Genomic DNA, 13473 nt, shown 5'->3' with positions numbered 1-13473 from the left:
GGGCACAAGGAGAAGGGGACAACAGAGGACGAGATGGTGGGACAGTGTTCTCGAAGCTACCAGCATGAGTCTGACCAAACTGCAGAAGGCAGTGGAAGAGAGGCGTGCCTGGCGTGCTCTGGTCCATGGGGTCACAAAGAGTCGGACATGACTGAATGACTAAACAACAACAACAACGTCTCATGGAAAGAGCACAAGTTGCTCCCCATTTGCTTTTAGTTGCTAGAAAATGCACACTCTAAGCTCTAAGCTTACTGCTTGGACAAGTCAAAGCAACAGCTTCACTCCTCAACCCCCATCTCACTTTAAGAAAAAAAAAAAAATGCTGACTGGGCTATTTTAACTCAGCAGGTTGTGTTCTGCTTCAGCAGCTGAAATCACATAGGAGTCAAATAAATAAATAAATGAATTTTCTTTGGACAAAACACATACGGTAAGTTAATTTCCCATCTTAAGTTTTCCCTTATACAGGGTACAATAATCAAATGAGAAAATCCCTGTTTGGGGATTTTTAAAGGAAGGGAAGAGAAATGATTTGTCACACAATGGTAGTTCTGCACTTGCAAGGAATTGATTTGTTAGTGTGGCAGAACTTAGGCTTTGGAACTCCCTGCCCATGGATAATCATTTTACTGAACCTTTTTGGGCACCTACTAGAAACCCTTTTTCTTTAAGCAAACCTACCCAGACACATAATTTAAGTATGTCTTTCATAACACTTATTTTAAAACTGATATTATTATTTTTTTGGGGGGAATTAGGCTAACTTTTTTAACATATGGTCTTATTGGTGAATTTAATGTATATTCTATATTTTATGTAAATCACTTGGAGGTTTTGATGGTTAAGTAGTATATAAATCCTGTTTAATAAATAATAATGGGTTGCATTCAACTAAGTTTTACTCAGAGAATACCCATTGAAATTAGTCATGTTTGTTAATTTCAATGGATCTGCTCAAAGTACAACTGAGTTAAATACTGGTAGCATGGAGGCAAATGTGAAAAATATACCAGGACTACCCTCTCTCACTCAGTGGTGTCAGGGGATTTAATATGTCACCACACTGGGAGAAAACGGAGTAGACCTTCCCTTTTCACAGTTCTGTTTGCAATTTTGGCCTTAAGCAAAATGGCTGCCTAGCACCAAACAGTCCTGGGACAGTTTTGGGGTTGTTGTTTTTTACTGCTGACATGCCCTCTGATCTATTGAGCATGTATTCTAGAAGATATAAAGATATAACAGAAGCCACAGGCATACAAATATGAAGCAGAATATAGCTTTTTGTGTATTGAAACGTTGGTTCTAAAACAAATATTGTAGTGCTAGAATTTCAAGCACTGAAGACTTCCCTTCACACACACACACACACACACACACACACACACACAATATGTCGTGTTGGTAATAGTTCTCCTCTGGTTCAATTAGTGGCTATAGAGAAGAATTTTGTTCTCTGCAAAAAGAAATGCTTTAAATTGAAGCAATTGTAAGAAGACCACCTGTAGAGTATTCATGGATTACTCTACCTCCCCCCCCCCACCTTTATAATACTCTAAAACGTGGGCCTTACTGCCTGCAGTCTGACTAACAATGCTAGGAAAATCTGTTTAAAAGGCTGTTCTCTCCTTTTCCTCTGGTGTTCACAAACTGTTACAAGTCTCCCTTAAAAAAAAAAAGAACGAAAAAGCAAACCCCACATTCTTTTTAATTGAAGGACTCCGTGGTGGCCAATTGGTCTGCAACAAGAGAATCTGGGCAGGAGGTGGGATTTTTTTGGGGAAAAAAGAAAAGAAAGCCACACCACACAGTCCTATGCAGTACATTTAGAGAAAAGATCAAAGTTTTTCCCCAATCACAAAAGGAACCAAGATCCTGACAGATTAACCCTATTCATTTAGTTCCTATTTAAAAGGAGATGTTCTGAGCCACTGGTGTAGACAGGTAAAAAGTTCAGCTTTCCCCCACCCAGGCATTCTGCTAATTCCACCGCCTCTTACCCCAATCAATTAGCTTTAGCCTTGACAAGGACAGTCTCCATCTCCCAGGAGGGAGATAGCTATCCCTAAGTGCTTCCACCCCCACTCAAAAAATAAAAATAAAAAATGCTTCTGACAATTCTCAGCTTACTTTTCTTCCCTAAACCAGCTTTAGTGATTCTGCCTCAGCCTGCAGAAGGGGCAGGTGCTGATCACGCCAACAAGCATGGACAAAAACAGGCAAAATGGAGCATGCAGGTCTCTCGCATTCCTAAAGCAACATTCATTGGGCAGAAGTCAAAACAAAGCAGCCAAGAGAGACGAATACCCGGCCCTTGTTTATATTCCTTGTGACAGGGCAGCAAACGGCTGCAAGAGAAATGATGGCCCACAAGGAAGGTCTCGAGTCTCCAGTACATCTGCTCTAAAGGAGACCTGAAAAGTCTCTGGGAGGAAGCAGTTTGGAGTACCACTCTGGAATGGTTCCTTTTCTCTTTTTTTCCTCACCATAGTGAGTATGGAGTTTTGCATCCACCCTGAGGATTTTCTGCTGTTTAAAAAGCAAAGCTCTGAGGCAAAATACCTCAGCTGCCCTCCCAGCCTGCCTCAGATTTCAGACGGCACTATTCAAAAGCAAACTACTTGTAGATTGGGAACCTTTGTATACTTTTGAGTTAACAAGGCTGCTCCCCGTTGTCAAATCATACTCAACTCCAGAGTTGGCAATGAATCTTAAAGAAGAAAGAACATGGGCCCTCCAGAGGTTGCTGAATTACAACTCCCATGAGCCCTAGTCAGCATTGCCAGTGGACAGGAATGTTGGGAGATGTAGTCCAACAGCATATGGAGAAACCATAGGCTCCCTATCCTTGTTTTTGAACAGCTGTTCAAACTACATCCCCCATCAACCCTGGCCATTAGCATGCTTGCTGGGGCTGATGGGAGTTGTAGTTCATTAACAGCTAGAGGACCAAAGGTCCCCCACACCTTTCTTAGAGGAACACTAAAGCACAGGATGGAGAATCAGTGGCACTTCAGATGTTGCTGGACTCCAGTTTCCATCATTCCTGACCAGGCTGGCTGGGGCTGATGGGAGTTGGACAGCAACATCTGGACTGCCACTGATTCTCCAACCCTGACTTAGAGGAACAAGGCCATTTAAATCTTGAAGGTGCAAACCCTAGACCCCTTTAAGCCTCCCATGATTTTTTCCTAGTCAACTCTGCTCTTAGATGATATGCAAAATTTCACACTTACTCCAGAGTCAACCCACAGGAATAATCAGGGCATTGATAGGGGGATGTTTCCCCTGTCAAACAGATCATTTATCATTATTTTATTGACAAAATAGAATACTCAAATATTTGCTCTTAAGAGGGAGCAGTTGGTGGTAAGCCTCTAAACTTTTTTCTTTTTACAAAAAAAATTTACAGACTGTAAAGCATTTGGGTTATATACATATCTTACACATTTTGTACAAGGTACCAAATAATTATATAAATACATCTTTTAACATAGGAAACCCGTATTTATTTGGGGTGTATAATTAAGACACAACTTGAATGTGTTTAAGGCATCTGCCAGTTTGTTCATTTGATTTTGTTTTTTTAAAAAGAAAGTCATTTTGTTTTTGTTTTTTAAAAAGCAAGTTTCCCAAACCCTGCAGTCCTATCATAGACACCTGCTGCTTTGATGTCACCTTTTGAGTTTGAAAGTAGGAGAAAAAGCAAAGCAGGGGCAACCCCATCCAACAACCAAGTGGACTCCTGCCAGTCCAAGGAGCGTCTCAAGACAGTCCTTTGCTTTGGGAGGCTGGTGCCTTGAAGTATGGAGCACGTGACTAGACAAGGAGTGTAGGAAGGGGGCTGAGGAGGAGCTGGCCTGGCACTTGACAGCCTCCAGCAGCTGTATCCGTCCTGCACCTGGAGAGGCCACTGAGAAGCTTGGGAATGAAGGGGAGGCGGGGAATATAGTCAGCTGCACCCTCTCCCCACCTGTCCCCAAGAACTCCATCTTTTACACCTGGGACAAGGGCATCTGTTTTGGATATGAGACTGAGCTGGCGGTGCCAGACCTCCACGTTAAGCCGGTGCTGACGTCGCTGTACATGGACCCCGCTCCGCCCCCCAGTCCCCCCACCGCAGCGGCAGTCACCATGCCCCCTCCACCGCCGCCAACCGCTCCAATGCTCCCTGCCGCCACTGCGGCAGCGGTCCCCTTGCTGGCCCAGCAGCAACGGGTGCAGAGCGCCTTCCAGGACTCCAGAGTCTTCCCGGACCAGACCCACACTCCGGACGTGATGCCCACCACGAGGCACATGAAGTACTTGAGCATAAAGACCGCGTAGTCCGGCCGGCGTGCCTGGTCGGGCTGCTGGTCCCGCAGGCAAGGGCAGTTGTGCGTGGCCTCCCAGCGGGGGCGGTTGTGCTGCTCGTAGAAGAGGCAGGCCACCACACTGGCGGCCGGGACCGTGTAGAGGACGGTGAAGAGGCCCAGGCGGATCATGAGCTTCTCCAGCTTGTGCGTCTTGGTGGGGCCCCCTTGCTGCTTGATGACGCTGCGGATGCGGAAGAGCGAGACGAAGCCCGCCAGCAGGAACATGGAGCCGATGGCCAGGTATATCAGCAAGGGGGCCAGCACAAAGCCCCGCAAGTTCTCCAGGCTCTGGTTGCCCACGTAGCAGATGCCCGCCACAGGGTCCCCGTCCACCGAGCTGAGAGCCAGCACGGCAATGGACTTGACACTGGGCAGCAGCCAGGCGGCCAGGTGGAAGTACTGCGCATAGCCCGCTATGGCTTCGTTGCCCCACTTCATGCCGGCCGCCAGGAACCAGGTGAGCGACAGGATGACCCACCAGATGGAGCTGGCCATGCCAAAGAAGTACACCAGCAGGAAGACCACCGTGCACAGGGCAGGGCCAGTGCTCTCGTAGCGCACGTGCTCCGCCACGGCTAGTTCCGGCTGCAGCTCCGCAGCGCCCCCTGCCGCCCCGCGCCCTCCGACTGCCGCGGCTGCTCCTGCAGCGCCCCCGCCGGCGCCCGCCGGCACTGCACCCGCCGCCGCGCCGCCGCTGCAAGCCACTTTCTCGTGGCCGGCGACGAGGCGCACCAGGTAGCCCAAGGAGACGAAGAGGTAGCAGGCGGCCAGGAAGATGATGGGCCGCTCAGGGTACTTGAAGCGCTCCATGTCGATGAGGAAGGTGGAGACGGTGGCGAAAGTGGAGATGAAGCACAGGATGGACCACAGGCCGATCCAGAAGGCGGTGAAGGCGCGCTCGTCGGGGCTGAAGTAGGGGTTGTGGCAGGGCAGCGCGCAGTTGGCGATCTGGCCGGTCTTGACGCGGTTGTAGAGCGGGTGGCGCTCGCTGGACACGGAGACCATGGGCGCGCGGCACTGGCAGCCCGGCTCGCACGGCGCCGGAGGCCGGGCCTTGCGCAGGGGCGGCTCGGCGGGCGGCGGCGGCGGCGGAGGGACGGCCGCGCCGGGGATCCTGGCGCCGCCGCCGCCGGCGGGCTTGCGGTGCGGCGGCTTGGGCTGCGGGGGCGGCGGCGCGGCGGTGGCGAGCTCGGTGCGGTTGTAGTCCATGCAGAGCGTGTCCTGGTTGCCCTGCTCGGGCAGGCGGTCGCAGCGCATGCGGTCGGGCCAGGCGAAGCCGTACTGGCGCATGAGGGGCGCGCAGCCGGCCTTGGCCCGCTCGCACACGCTGCGGCACGGCGGCAGCGGCTTCTTGTAGTCGTCCAGGCAGATGGGCGTGTACATGCTGCACAGGAAGAAGCGCAGGTCCGCCGAGCACTGGATCTCCACCAGGGGCCAGAACTGGTGCACCTCCAGCCCCGCCTCGTCCTGCGTGTCGTGGTTGAACTGGTTGGGCATGTACGTGTAGTTGTAGCCGATGCCTTTGCACAGGGGCACCGTGATCTCCTGGCAAGACAGCTCCTTGGCCGACGACGCCGACGCGGACGAAGAAGACGCCGAAGAGGATGACGACGACGCGGCGGCGGCGGCGGCTGCAGCCGCGGCGGCAGAAGCGGCCGAGGCGGCGCACCTAGAGCGCGGCAGCCCCGGCGACCAAGCCGGCAGCAAGAGCGGGAGGAAAGCCACGGCCAACAGGTAACTGCGCTCCATGCTCGGCCCGGAGCGGCGGCGGCGGCGGCGCGTCCAGGCAGACTCCTCGGGCGCCGAACGAGCCAGCCACGCCGGTCCTCCTCCTGCTGCTGCTGCTGCCGCTGCCGCTGCCAAGCCGATCTCCTCCTCCGCCGCTGCTCCGGGCGCCACCTCTCCAAGCTCCAGCTCGCCTCGCCGCCTCCTTCCCGCGAAGCAAGTGCGCCCTCTGGCCCGGCAGAAGCGGCGGCTCGGGGGATCCCCCGCCGCTTTGGGGCGCCTCCTGCTCCTTCCCTTCTCGGCTCAGTCCGCTTCCCGCCGTCTCGCGTTCATCTCTTCCCCGCTCGGCTTTGTCGCAAGGACGGGCTCGGCGGCTGCTGCTGCTGCTGCTGCTCGCTTCCCGCAACTTTCCCCCAGCCGTGCGGTGTCAAGATGGCTGAGGAGCCCCGAAAGCTGCGGCGGCGTTCAGCGCGCTCTCCGCGCTTCCCGGGAGATCGCCGGTCCCCCTGCGCCCAGCGAGTCGCCTTCCAGATCCCCGAGCAGCTGCGGGAGACTTGCAGCCCTCGCTAGCTCCCGAAGAAGCGCTGCCACCTGAGAAAGAGAGGCTCGCGGAGCGGCAGTGGCGGCGGCGGCGGCAGCAGCCCCGCCAGTCCCTTTGGCACAACTTCTCGCTCGCTCCAGCTCCAGCAGCGCCAATCCGGTGGCCGCGCTCTCAGGGATATTTATAGAGGAGGAAGCCAGGCCCCGCCTCGCCTGTCCCAGCTACCTATCACGAGGGCTCCGGGCGGGGAACAGGGACCCCGACCCAGCAGGCTCGCTTAAGGTGGAGCGGGTTTCGCACCGGGGTGGGAAGGCGACTGCCGCTGCTGGCCCTTTAAGGCCCTGGGCTCACTGTCGGTTCCTCGGTGTTTTTTTCTTTAAAAAAAGTGTAAATGTCCCGCTTTAACACTTTGGCAGGTAAGTTGCATAAAAATGGGATTCTGCTCCAAACAACACCCAAACTAAACACCCGTTCCCAGTCCTATAGTGGCTAGTATTCAATTCACATATAATAAAAATGAAGATTTCTTCGCCAGAAGTTCTGTGTTACATTGTTAGTGGGGCTTATAAAAACACTTTTCCCCAGGCTTGAAATACTTGAGCTTAGCAGGAGCGCATGCAACAGCGTTTCCTTTTAGTTAATAAACAGTGTTGCAAACAGGTGTCCTGTGTGGCTTCGTGCAAATTCTGCATCCGAGGCACTCCCTTGGGAATATTATGGGAATGGGATGAGGCGCTGCTTCAAATGGCATCTATCTAGCTGGAGCGGCTAATGGTAGCAACTGCTGCTGCTGGCTTTACTATGCAGATTTCACTGGGATGTGGAGAACCAGTACGTTTTGGTCTGGGATGGCAGCAGGTGGCACCAGTTTATTCATTGCCTTCCCTGCCAGGTTCAGCAAATATTCATCCTTCAGGCCATTTCTCTCCCTCTCCCTTCAAATCTTGGCAGTCACCTTTTATATTATGTATTTATTTAATATGGACTTGCCTATCCAACTCAAAGGGACACGGGTGGCGCTGTGGTCTAAACCACAGAGCCTCTTGGGCTTGCCAATCGAAAGTTCGGCGGTTTGAATCCCCACGACGGGGTGAGCTCCCGTTGTTTGGTCCCTGCTCCTGCCAACCTAGCAGTTTGAAAGCACGGCAAGTGCAAGTAGCTAAATAGGTACCGCTCCAGCGAGAAGGTAAACGGCATTTCTGTGCGCTGCTCTGGTTTCGCCAGAAGCGGCTTAGTCATGCTGGACACATGACCTGGAAAAACTGTCTGCAGACAAATGTTGGCTCCCTCGGCCAGTAAAGCAAGATGAGCGCGCAACCCCAGAGTCATTCGCAACTGGACTTAACTGTGAAGGGTCCTTTACCTTTTTTTAAAAAACCCTGACTCCAACCCCATACCAGAAGTGGGGAATCTTCTTCAACCCCATCTCTATAAGCATGAGGCTCACATTGGATTTGAGCCCCACATTGGGCAAAAACATCCCTGCATTGCAGGGGCTTGGACCAGATGACCCTTGTGGTCCCTTCCAGCTCTACAGTTCTATACACAGCCCTGAAGGCTGCATTGCCCAGGAGACTAATTTCTACACACGTCACTCTGTATCCTCCATCCAAGGCAGGCAAGAGGCATAATCAGTTAAAGGACACTTTCCAGCCAGGCAAAACCACCTGGGGGTGCAAATTGAAGGGCTAGTGAAGGGGTGGGGCCTGGGGAGAGTCCAGCACGCCGGACAGAGAGGTATGGAGGGTCACATTCACCCCCTGGGACTGAGATGCCTTACCCCTGGACCTCTGCAAAACCCTGTCTTCCTACTCTCCTTAGCTAATTGCACCATTTCCACTGTCACAGTTGGGCTCTGGACTTAATGGTCTTCCAACTCTTCCCTGGGTGGCAATGTGTGTTGGTTCGCTCATTTCAAAAGTTGGCAAGCTAACCAGTCCTCCTGTGCTTAGGGATTATCCTGCCCAATCCACTGAGTTGGGGACCCTGGTCTTTGGCCCCGAAGTCCTGCCCTTACGGCACCACAGACAGCTAAACCTAAGTGCGTGTGACTCTGTATTCTGACTCTGTCTCTTCTTGCATCCATCCTCTCTTGTCTCTCCTGGTCTGAATTTTGGATTGTAAGCTTATTGGGGCAGAGACCCTGACTTGGATGTTAAGCGTTTTGTTCATTAATGGCATAGCATCTTTTTGCTATGTCAATTTCCTTCAGAGGCCAGGAAGCAACAATATAGGAAGTGTGTTGTTTAGTATGTGTGCCAAGCAAATTGTGCACTTAACAAGTTTGAAATGGGATTTACTTTTGCTTAATGGGTTTATCATGCAGGCGCAAGGGATCTCATGTGCTCCCATGATAAGCCCATTAAGCAGACACAAATCCCATCTATTTTGATGGCACTTATCTTCCACTACAGATAATGTTTTGCAAGTGTGCTTAAATGGACCCCCCACTTCTAAACTTTTTCTACATTTGCTTCCCTGCTGACCCACCACTCATCTGCCTAACCAATGAGTAAGCAGAGATCATTGTGCACAGAGATGTGTCTCCCATTGTTGCACTGAATAACTGAGGTAAAAGCTTACTAAAATAACTTTCAGCAGGAGTGCTGCCATTTTCTTCCCCTTACCTCCATATTCTTGCCTGCTTTCAGTCTCGCTCACCAGTGAGCTTAGGGTTTGACAGCTGCTCCATCCAGATAGGGGCAGGGGAAGAAAAGCAAGAGGGAGTTAACAAGACCTGTCTGCCTGCTTGCCCCAGGCAGTGACCCAAAGCCCAGGAACTATGAAGCTCCTTATTTCAGCAGCTGCAAAATGGTTCTGCTCAGAGTCTCAAACACAGAGGGAAGTTGCATGGGAAGATAGGTGCTTGTATGAAGTCAGGCCAACAGTTCATCAAGCTCAGTACAGTCTAGGGTTTCAGACAGTGAACATCCCCAGTTCTACCTGGAGATGCTGTGGCCTGAATCTGGGACCTCCTGTGTCCAAAGCAGATGTCCCACCACTGAGCTATGGCCCTTCCATACAAGGGCACTTTTAGGATGAATTGACCATCTTCTGGCCACTGGCAGCAGCAGATCATACATGGAGTCACACTACACACTTTGGCAACTCTGGAAGTTAAACATACAGTGGTACCTTGGGTTACATACGCTTCAGGTTACATACGCTTCAGGTTACAGACTCCACTAACCCAGAAATAGTGCTTTGGGTTAAGAACTTTCCTTCAGGATGAGAACAGAAATTGTGCTCCGGCGGCAGAAGGCCCCATTAGCTAAAGTGTTGCTTCAAGTTAAGAACAGTTTCAGGTTAAGAATGGACCTCCGGAACGAATTAAGTACTTAACCCGGGGTACCACTGTATTCACAAACAAACAAACAAACAAACAAACAAACAAACGGGAGCTCTTATATTAGATCAGACCACTAGTCTTATCTACCTTTGTTCTGACTGGCAGTAGCTCTCTGGGATCGTAGGAAAGCTTTTTTTCTAGTCCAGCCCCCTGAGATCTATTCTTATCCAAGAAATGAGATGTGGACCATTGGACCATTGAACATACTCCAGCAGAGAGCTTTGGACCTTCCACAAGTGCTGGTTCCTTCAGTGTGAATACAAGAGAGCCTGCAGAGCTGGCAAGGGTTAGGCAAATTCCACGTCAGGCCCCATTAGGAAAGGGGTCAAGAAGATCAAATGCCAATATTGTCACAAGTCTACAGTGCGGCCACACTGGGAATACTGCCGTTCTGGTTGCCACACCTCAACAAGGATATAATGGTGCTGGGAAAGGGCCAGGGATGGAGAAACATCTGGGGCTTTGCAGCTTAGAGAAAAGATGAGTAAGGGTTGCATGAAAGAGGTGTGTAAAATTGGGCATGACATGAACAAGTGGCTGGGCCATCATGTTACTATGTCCTTGGGTCATCCAATGTAGATAAATGCTGAGAGACTGAAAATATATTGTCCTATGCCATAGTTAAAGGAGGGAATTGCAAGCTGCACTGGTGGCCACCAGCCTGGATGGCTTTAAAGGGGGAATTAAACAAATTCATGGCCACCAACAGCTACATGATCGTTATATATTAAATCCGGGATCAGAGAGAGGATGCTCCGATTGCTGGGGACCGTGAGGATGAGAGTGTTATTGCAGTCATGTCCTACTTGTGGGCTTCCCATGGGTTTCTCATTGGTCTCTGAGAAAAGCATGCTTGACTTGATGAGCCTTTGCCATGGAGCTTGTGGGAGGAGGATATATAAACCCCAATGCAGAGACACATATTCTAAATATATTTTGCATACACCATGAAGACTAGAAACTGAATTTTTACATCCCCTCCATTTTATCACATGAGTGCTACATATGAAAACATGATGGGTCCATGGTGTGGAAGAGCTGATGGACGCTCCTGATCTGAAGTGACCCAGTGAAAACACAGTCAAAGGAAGAACAAATATTCATCCTCAGAGCTACATCTCTCTCTGGCACAAACAGATGCACATGGTCAGATTGCAACGGAGAGCATGAACAAACCTAGAAAAAGGATAAAATGTGGCTTTGCACACTTAATGGGTTATTGGTTGCTATTCAAATTAATTTTAGGATGGGTGTGTGTGTTTTAAGAGGGGACTCATAACTAGGAGCATAGTCACAGAAAGCTTCTGTGCCAGTGGAGGAAGTATTTGCCTTCAGAACGTTTACACAGGTTGAGCACATGATTAAGGGTGCGATCCAACCCCGCCTTTGGCAAATAAATGAAATAAAAATTGGAAGCAAAGTATCACAAATGGAAGGGTTAAATGCTGACTAACAGGTTAGATACTGAAACCTCAAGATCATAACTGTCTTAGTCATTAAAAGAGGAGTGGGATTACAACACTTTTCAGCCCCAGCCAGCATGTGCAATGGTCAGAGATTATGGGAACTGCAGTTCAGAAATATTTTTAAAAAGGCCACCTACGACCCCCACTATAAAAATAGCCCCAACCCACATTAAGCCCAAATGGTGGCCTTAGGTTCCTTTGGGGATCAATTCCAGAGTCCTGAAAGAGAAGAGCATTGCTGTCTGTCTGTCTGTCTGTCTGTCTGTCTGTCTGTCACATGCAGATCTAGATCCAGACATGTAGAGGCACTCAAGCACTGAGAAGTGTATGGCCCTTGACCTTTTGCAATTCAAAATAAAAGCAATAATAAACCGTGAAATGATTTTAAAAAATAAAACACGGATTTATTGCAGCATATAACATTATTTCCATCTGGGTTAGTAGGACGCCTCCTGTTTTAGGTGGGAATAAGTATCATAGAATCATAGGATTGCAAATTTGGAAGAGACCGACATCTAGTCCAACCCCCTTCAATGCAGAACTCTTTTGCTCAAGGTGGGGTTCAAACCCACGACTTTGAGATTAAGAGTCTTTTAGCAGAGAAAAGCAGGCAGAGCGTGCAGTGGAGTTCTGATTCCACCCCACGCCCCAGAAATGCCACCTTTCATGTTTTTTATTTTTATTTTTTTGGAAATGTAACATCCTTTTAAAGAAAATCCTCACGGGGCTGGGGTGGGGCATGGTGCCCCTGCTTTGCTGCTGTCCCCCCAACGCGCGAATGGTGAGCCTGTGGGGCGACCCCGCGCTGCACCCCCACCTGTTGCTCTCTATCCTCGCCAGCCACCTTAAGCGAGGAGGCGGCCGGGGAAAGAGGAGGCGGCGGAGGCGGAGAAAGAGACGGGGAGGGGGGCGCCGGGCGGCGCTCAGGCCGCCTGGCAGGTTCATTTGCGCCTGTTCGGCCGTCCCAGGGGGTTGTCTTTCCTTTTCCGACGGAGTGTTTATTTTTTAATTGATCTGCTGTTTCATTTAGCGCTGGTGTGGAGCTCACGCTGGGGCCGTAATTGCTGCCGTCTCGGGAACGAGCGCTCCGCTGAGCCCAAGAGGGTGGCGAAGGAGGGACAGCAGTAGTAGCAGCAGCAGCAGGAGGAGTCGCCTTTTCTTGGGGGGGCGGGGGGCGGGCGGAGTTGGTTCGTCGGAAACGAAAAGTGGAAAGGCTGGAAGAAGAGGAGAGAGGGAGAAACTTTCCAGCCGTTGCAGATTGCTTTTCGCCTTGCACGGAGGGAACCACGTGGAGCAAAGTAGCCGGACGCCCCGTCGAGGACGCAACTTTGGGGGCTATGCGTGTATGGAAGGGGCGCGTCCCTTCGCTGGGCTAGGCACATTTTCTGAGGAGCAAGATCCGCTGTTAAATCCTAGCTCCGATTCTGGGAAACCTCGAACATTAAGGGTTCAGTAAACCACTCGGTTTCCAGTCCTCCTTCAGTCCGGGTGGACTCGCAATTTCTTTGCGCGTTTATGCTGGGGGACAGGAGCTAGTCCCTGTGGGTCTCGCGGTGCCACGACATTTACCGTGGTGTAAAGCACAACTTGCCCACGATCTGGCGGCATGAAACGGCCACCCTCACACAGAGAAGACCGTTTAAGCGTGAATGATCGATGTAAAAAACAAAACAAAAACCCTATCATGCAAAACTGCCAGCATTTGCAACGATTTCATTAGAGGGTTCACTTGTGTTCGTCTTTAGCCTTAGTGCATCTTGAACAATCGTATGACTTCTAAGGAGCCAAGATGCCCTAAGCACACGAGCCCCTTTGAGTTTAATTAAACTTGCTTCCAAGCAAGAGTGCTCAGTGCTGAGCTGTTCAAGAATGGCTCGATTTGAAATGCCTTTGCGACTTCGATAGGCTGTTAAGCAGAAGCAAGCCCTCTTTTAAGTTCAGTGGGGCTTGCTCCCAGGTAAGTAAGTACAGGATTGCAGCCTAAATGGCTTAGGTTTGGCTGCACTGTGCCTGGAGTTTATTGTGGGCAATATTTTG

At 50.7% G+C, this 13473-nt stretch overlaps 1 protein-coding gene across 1 annotated transcript; it reads right to left on the bottom strand.

Annotated features, from left to right (window-relative positions):
• Positions 1-3298: 3298 nt before the first annotated feature.
• FZD8 (frizzled class receptor 8) lies at positions 3299-7619 on the bottom strand. The gene has a single exon (XM_079946749.1). The coding sequence runs from the start codon at positions 6102-6104 to the stop codon at positions 3996-3998; it is 2109 nt and encodes a 702-aa protein (XP_079802875.1). The 5' UTR covers positions 6105-7619; the 3' UTR covers positions 3299-3995.
• Between the last annotated feature and the right edge of the window lie 5854 nt (positions 7620-13473).

The sequence above is a fragment of the Podarcis cretensis genome (assembly GCF_951804945.1).
Source record: "Podarcis cretensis genome assembly, chromosome: 12".
Classification (NCBI taxonomy): Eukaryota; Metazoa; Chordata; class Lepidosauria; order Squamata; family Lacertidae; genus Podarcis; species Podarcis cretensis.
Note: the sequence above shows the minus strand (reverse complement) of the source record. Positions and strands in the feature narration are given on the sequence as shown.

Bases quoted from the DNA above. Each gene is read 5' to 3' on its own strand.
- FZD8 (XM_079946749.1), bottom strand. From the start codon at position 6,104: ATGGAGCGCAGTTACCTGTTGGCCGTGGCTTTCCTCCCGCTCTTGCTG.